This window comes from Pteropus vampyrus, unplaced genomic scaffold (assembly GCF_000151845.1).
Source record: "Pteropus vampyrus isolate Shadow unplaced genomic scaffold, Pvam_2.0 Scaffold17, whole genome shotgun sequence".
NCBI lineage: Eukaryota > Metazoa > Chordata > Mammalia > Chiroptera > Pteropodidae > Pteropus > Pteropus vampyrus.
In genome coordinates, this window is record NW_011888798.1 from 4,813,052 (window position 1) to 4,820,079 (window position 7,028).

The 7,028-nt window shown below is 32.4% G+C and overlaps 1 protein-coding gene across 1 annotated transcript in view; it reads left to right on the top strand.

Moving 5' to 3' along the window:
* The window catches only part of LRP1B (LDL receptor related protein 1B), a 1,708,438-nt gene that overhangs the window by 1,029,682 nt on the left and 671,728 nt on the right, over window positions 1–7,028 (top strand). Inside the window, exon 16 of the mRNA XM_011354519.1 lies at window positions 5,550–5,690. Within this exon, the coding sequence (XP_011352821.1) occupies window positions 5,550–5,690 (141 nt within the window). The remainder of the gene's footprint in view (window positions 1–5,549; window positions 5,691–7,028) is intronic.

A 7,028-nucleotide genomic window follows, 5' to 3' on the forward strand; every position in this document is an offset into this window, starting at 1 on the left:
TAACTCTGAAATATGAACTAACAAGCAAAACAAAAATATATGTTGTAGCCATTGAGATATGATTGTCTTGGTTTCAGTCATCTTCATTTAACTGATATCAAATGAACAACAAAAAGCCATTGGCAGATGGTCAGGCCAGAATTAAACACCAGTGGTTGTTTTTCACTGAACTTGTAGTATAAACCTGTTCCAGAGGAGGCATTCTCCGAACAGAAAAATATTGGCAAGTTCTATGATCGATTAAGGATGAATTTTAATGTCATGCCTGGAAGGAATCAAGAATGAGAGTAGTTTGGATTCTTTGTCCTTGTGAATTTTGTGTGTCATGGTCAAATTCTCTCAGAATTAGAAATGAGGCCAGGTGTAACACAATAACTTGAAAATTACTGCCCTGGAGAAACATATGTAAATCCAGTTGATCAATTACCAAGTGAGTTTTTTTAAATTTATCTTGACATCTTTGTGAGGAAAATCACAACATAAAAAGTTAATCAGTGAGCACATGGATAATCATGAGAAAGTAAATTGAGCTCTTTAAAAATGATAGTTAATATTTTTTTTTTAAAATAAGATAAGTTTATTTAGAGTAACAGGCAACAATTTTTTAAATACCTCTTTATTGGCCTGAAAGAAAAGACAGAACTTTCCAATACTTCTAACCCAAAGAAAGCAACTTAAACATTGCAAAAATATTGGTCAGCCAAGAGTAGAATTGCACAAATATATGCAGTGGTACTCTGTAACCTTCGTCACCTTCTGCCAACACCAGATATATTCCTCTATCAAAAACAGTGCTCCACTATGGCTGAGACATTTATCTGTTCAGCTGCGACAACCCTTATGTTCTAGGATATATGCAATCTAATGTGTAGTAAAAAGTTTAAGGCAGTAAAAAGCTTAGAAGCCTCATCTAGATGAAAATTTATGGCCTTCTATGCATAGAAACTCACAGAAGATTATGTACCACAGGGTGGCTGCTCAGAAGACCACTCTATCTAATGGAAGGTCATCCTGTTTAATTTAAAGGGGAACATTCAAAACTCATAGCAGCATTTTGCATACTACTTTCCTGTATAGGCAAGCTTATATAAAGGCATTTAACAAACTACAACTTAAGTTTTCTTTAGGGTTCTTCCTGCTTCCTGCTCAAGTAAAGAGATCATTAGAAATTCTGTACTCCCAACATAAAAAAAAATCATTATACAAACAAGCACGTTCTAATTTGAGACTGAAAGGAACAATAAGAAAAGTTTATTTTATTTTTTTGAACTTTTATGCTAAGTTATTATAATTTTAATAACCATCAACAGCAAAACATCAATTGAGAGAGAAGACAAGACTTAGTTTGGAATAGATTACCACACTGGGGTTGAAAAGAAAAAAAAGCAAAGTTAGAAACAGGCGTTTGTTCATGGGCACCATAGCTAATAAACCAAAGTCAAGAACATTTGTATTAAGTTCCATTGCTGAGCTGAGATCTAAATATGAGATGATTCAAAACTAAAAGTTTATTAGTAAGGCTTCGTCCTTTACTTCGTTATGATCTGGATGTTAACTCCAGCAACTAGTTATCTTACTGGTGAGATCATGTTATAATATTTTTGCTAAAAGTGACCCTGGCAGTAGAATTATAGGTTTTGTGTCAGTTTGCAAAATCACAGTGCAAAGCACAACTCTGTGCAACGCTTATAATTCTGACACTTGTTATACTAAAAGCAACTTACGGCTGTGCTCAAACACCCAATGCTATATATGTTCAGTCATATTAAGTATTGGAACAAAGTGGCATACATGGAGCTTTTCCTACAGGTTCACTCTTTTGGTTGAGGAGAGAAATTTATCACTTTCTCTCCCTTTCTATATACATATTGATTACTTTTCCCTTATAGTAAACTAACTTCATCCATATTTTTGGGTGATGGGAGAAGAGCATTAGCTGATGAGCCAGTTGAAGTGATGTTGTTTTCCTGAAGTATTTATACAGTCCCCAGAGATAGAATCTCCCACTACAATAATGACTATAAATTAGAATTATCAGTCTCTGTTAATTCCAGTAAATCAGGCAACAAATATTTTTCATCAACTGCTCTGTAAGTGGTTCTGTGCTAGGCATTGTTGTATTCTGTATGTGACATTGTTCTTCTTACATTCAGTATCAAGGGGAAATATTAGATGTGTAAAATTTTTTTACAAAATAACTCCTTTATAAAAATTTGTTCAAGGTATAGGAATACTAATCTTATTTTTATAGATATTATTGACTCTCTTATGTGATGCCAAATATATTTGTTTCATAATTTTGTTGATTCTCACACAAGTTTGTAGATTTCCTGGCCACCAGCTAGGATCTGTGACATATGACATTGCTATCCAATTCCACACACTTAGGTAAATGCTGGGGAAAAGACTGCTTTTTAAATGCCTAACTGCCATTTTATACAGATTGTCACCTATCATATTAAATGTTTTCTTGATAATGGACATTGTTAACTAAAAAATAACTTATCTTCTATTATTATGAATAATGAAAAAACCTCATAATCAACAGATAACATGATTTTTGGTTTTGTTTTATTTTGCTGTGTGTGTGTATGTGTGTTTGGTATAACTTATAACTACTGATCACATCTGGAAGACTTGGGTCTTGGTTTAGGGTTGGAATAAACTAATTTGATCTATATTAATGTCAAAAACAGTAAATATAAAAATGTAAAATTATATCAAAAGGGTAACTCTACTGGTTTCAAGCAATTATTCATAAACTGGTATGAAAAATAAAAATAAAACTTTAGACCTCATCATTATCTGTTTTTGAAAATTGCTACCTTTTTATTAGCAAACATCATTTAAAAATAACCAACTATTAAAAAAAAACAACTATCTGCATATATTTGAAACCATGTTTAGAACAAGCTTAAAAAGTCTGCCTATTTGCATTTATTTCATAATGATCTAAATAACACTTAATAAACATTTGGACTCTAATTAGACTTAAAGACCTTATCGCTAAATCGATTATGATAAAGAATATTTAGTTTTGAAATATCAATTTTCTCATGTAGTTTATCTTTTCCTAAACATCTTGCTCTTCCTTAATATAAATATAATTATTAAGAAATGACTAAAATTTTATTCTTATATATGGATATCTTTGATCATTTCTTAAAATGGTGGGTTGGGTTATTTTCTCTAAATAGCCATGTAAAAGCCAAGCTTTTTAAGTTGCTGAAATTATTATCAGAAGAGAACTAGTGGTTTCTTGGGTTTTTGAATCCTCAATTTGTGAAATAATAAAATTGAAGTCAACTAGAGAGAGATTGGAGAAAATTGTAAAGCTGAACTTCAGTAGGAGAAGCAGCTGATTATATCTCAAATCAGCTTTCTTGACCAACTAGACTTTTTAAAAAAGCTCTGAGGACAGAGACGAAGGATTTGGGGTGTTGGAAGAAAGCAGTGAAGGGTTATAGAAGTACAAAATAGTAGTTGATAGCTGGTCATGGGGATGGGGAGCACAGCACAGGGAATGCAGACAGCAGTAATGTAATGGCTGTGTGTAGAGCCAGAGGGGAGAAAGAGTAATCAAGAGGATTGTTTCATAAACTGTATAAAAGTATAACCAATGTACTGTATACTTGAAACTAGTAATAAAATCAAGTTTAAAAACCTTAAAAAAAAAAAAAAGCTCTGAGAAACAGGCTTAATAATTGTAGCAAAGAAATTAATCGAACTGCTATTAATTAAGTAGTTTAAGCTGAGTTTATGTAGATTCAAAAGAAGAAACTATACCACCCTCAAAGATCTTGGGGTCTGAGTAGACTTGAAACTCAAAATAAGAAAAACGTGCAGTTTATTAGTATTCAACTCCACAGGTTTTGAGAAAAGCTTACTCCTGGAGATTGTCAGACATATCCCAGAGTGCAACTTCCACTGTTTTGATTTCCATCCTCACTTCCAGGTGCTGCTATAAAAAGGCATCCTAGAATTGAATAGGAGACCCAGTGATCTTTCCTTTTTGTTTTTATATTGTCATTATGGATTTATTCTCTCTCGCTCGCTCTCTCTCTCGCTCTCGCTCTCTCTCTCTCTCGCTCTCTCTCTCTTTCTCTCTCATCTATCTATCTATCTATCTATATCCATCTATCTATCTATTATCATCATCATCATCATCTATGTATCTATCTATCTATGATCATCATCTATCTATATATTTATAGAATTTGTTACTTTCAAGTGACCTTACAGAAATGGCATCATTAGAGAAATTGTTGCTACAACATTTTGCTATTGAAAAATATTAGATAGAGGAAAAATTACTGTCAGTCTCTATATACAATGTCTGTTGTCTGCGAGGAAGGGGACAGCAAACAAACAGAATTATCTTTTTTTTCTGACTGAATATTTCATTCACCATACTAATTATTTTTTACCCTTAAGGCCTTAAATAAGAGTCTAAATTTATTGGGCTTCATTTTTTTTTCCCAGTCTCACAAACCCATATGCCTTGTACGTTGCTGCATAACTCTCTGAAGCAGATTCTCTGCAGTTGTGGTTCGAGTCACATTCCCTACTCCATTCTTTGAAGAATGGAAAATGCAAAGATTAGGAGAGTTCTAACACAGAATGTTCACGAAATGCCACAATGTTTTCTTGATATTTCTTATTGTTGAAGTGTATATAGGTTTTGTGACAGTTCATCAGTCCAAATCAATTATCTAAAATAAAGTTTATAGCCATTAAAACTGAAATAGAAAGATTAGCTTTTGTTTTTCCTATCAATAAATCAGCTTTTAACAATTCAATGCCTTTTTCAATCCTTGAAACACAATTATTTACTTTAACCATTGCCACATATTCTCTTCTCTTTCTAGACTCTATCAAATCAACTCACAGGGGACAGAAGGCTAGTAAGACTTTCAATTTGTGAATAAATCTCAATTAACTGAATTCCTAACATTTGATTAAAGGACATGGACTATAAGAGAAAAATACTGTATAGAATTTGCATTTATAATAATATTATTTTCATTGATTTAATACTTTTTTGAATACTTAACCAAACCTGAGTTTTTCTCCCACTTGAAGACCAGCAAAGTAAATATAGCCATCCATGTCGTGTGCTATTGCCTTGTCTTTTCACTTTCATTAATTTGTGATGTACTTATCTATAACATGGAAGTAGTAAAATCGTTTTTCAGGTCTAGCTCACAGATTATCATGATGAGCAATTGAGATTATGAATGAAAGTCGAAAACTATAAATCCAAAATAAATATAAAATGGTATTGTAATATTATTATTGTTATTATTTATTGTTTTCGTGAGAGTTGTTTAAAATAAAGCTTTAAAATGCTTACTAGAGTAATAGTGTCAGAAAAAAAGGTAAAAATTTCTCATCTCCAGAGATGATTGACACCACAATGCTGTTTTCATATTTGCTATAAAGTGAAAATTCATCAGTATTTTGTTATTATAACAAAATTTACATTTTAATGAACTGAATATAGCTAGTATTATTCATATACCTTAGATATTTTTTCTATTTAATCCTAGTTAATCCTGGAGAAATATTACCTCATATATGTAAACCTGGAGAATTCCGTTGCAAAAACAGACATTGTATCCAAGCTCGGTGGAAATGTGATGGTGATGATGACTGTCTAGATGGAAGTGATGAAGATTCAGTGAATTGCTGTATGTTCTCCTTCAAGTAATATTAGATCTTTCTGACTCTTTGTGAACTGTGAAAACAATTTTTGAAAATCTAAAAATATCTTCGATGCAAACTAAATTTAGTTTTTTTTTTTCTTTTTCTCAGTCATCTTTTGTACAGAGATTAGACCTTAGATTGCCTCCTATGAAATGGTTTTAAAGCACTATTTTTCTCATTCTTTCTTATCTTTAATATCATCATTTTGGTTGCTCCAGAAGTCCTCTCCTGTCAGCACCACCACACTGTCGTCAAAAGGTTGCTGTAGGAGCCCCTTTGGATCTCTGAATTTAAAGATATGAAAAATCAATTTAAACTCCCTCAAGACAGAATTGCTCGTACAGAAGGTCACGATCCACTCCATTGCTCCTTGGCAACTAAGCCTTTAAGAAGATCCAAGGAGACAGACATGGCTTTGGAACACATTATTACTTAACTTGACTGGCTCAGTACATGATAGGAAACACATATGGGGCACTCAGATAGAAATTAAAGGTGTGATTTTTCTCCCCTTTGGCTTCAATTTAGTTTATCATTTGCTACTATAGGAATAGTTTCATGTTTCTGGTAGGGATAATGAAATGTCCCACATAAATGGAAGGAAAACACTTTGAGAAGCACATTAAATAATATCTTGAAAGTATATTTAAGTCACTACTTGCTTTTCAGAGATATCAAATATTTTCACATGAAGAGAGGTATGTGGTCCGACCCTATACCCTGGGCTTTTCCTGAAGTCTTCTAATTCACTCCTAGTACATATTCAATTCTATCAATAATTCCTATCTCTTTTATCTCCAAATAATTAAGTTTTCATCTTTACCTCCTCTCAGTCTTCACTGGCTAAATTAGGTTCTTATTGTAGGTTAACTCAGGAAGTGCCCTATTATTATTCCTACCACTATTTCTCCCCTAACTAAAGCTCATTTTTGACACTGCTTCCAGAAAGGTATTTATGTACTGAAATTGAATCTTATTACTTTAATAACTGCAAAATTAACAAAATAAATTCTAAAATTAATTGACTCGCATATAAGGCACTTTATGTTATGTCACATTTTTACATTTTTAAGCCTTAAATGTTTATCATGCATACACTTAACCTCTTTGTTCTTATTAAGTTGAACTATAAGTAGACCTCCAAAACATGTCATTCTCTCTCTACAGAATTCACAGTAGTTTTTCATTACCTCCATAGGGAAGACTTTTTTGAACACCAAAATAATCTTCTCAATATAGCTCAGTTGAAGTTAAACATGTCCTGTATATTCCTTTACTATGATACTTGACAAATCATATTGCGATTGTATGCTTACTTATCT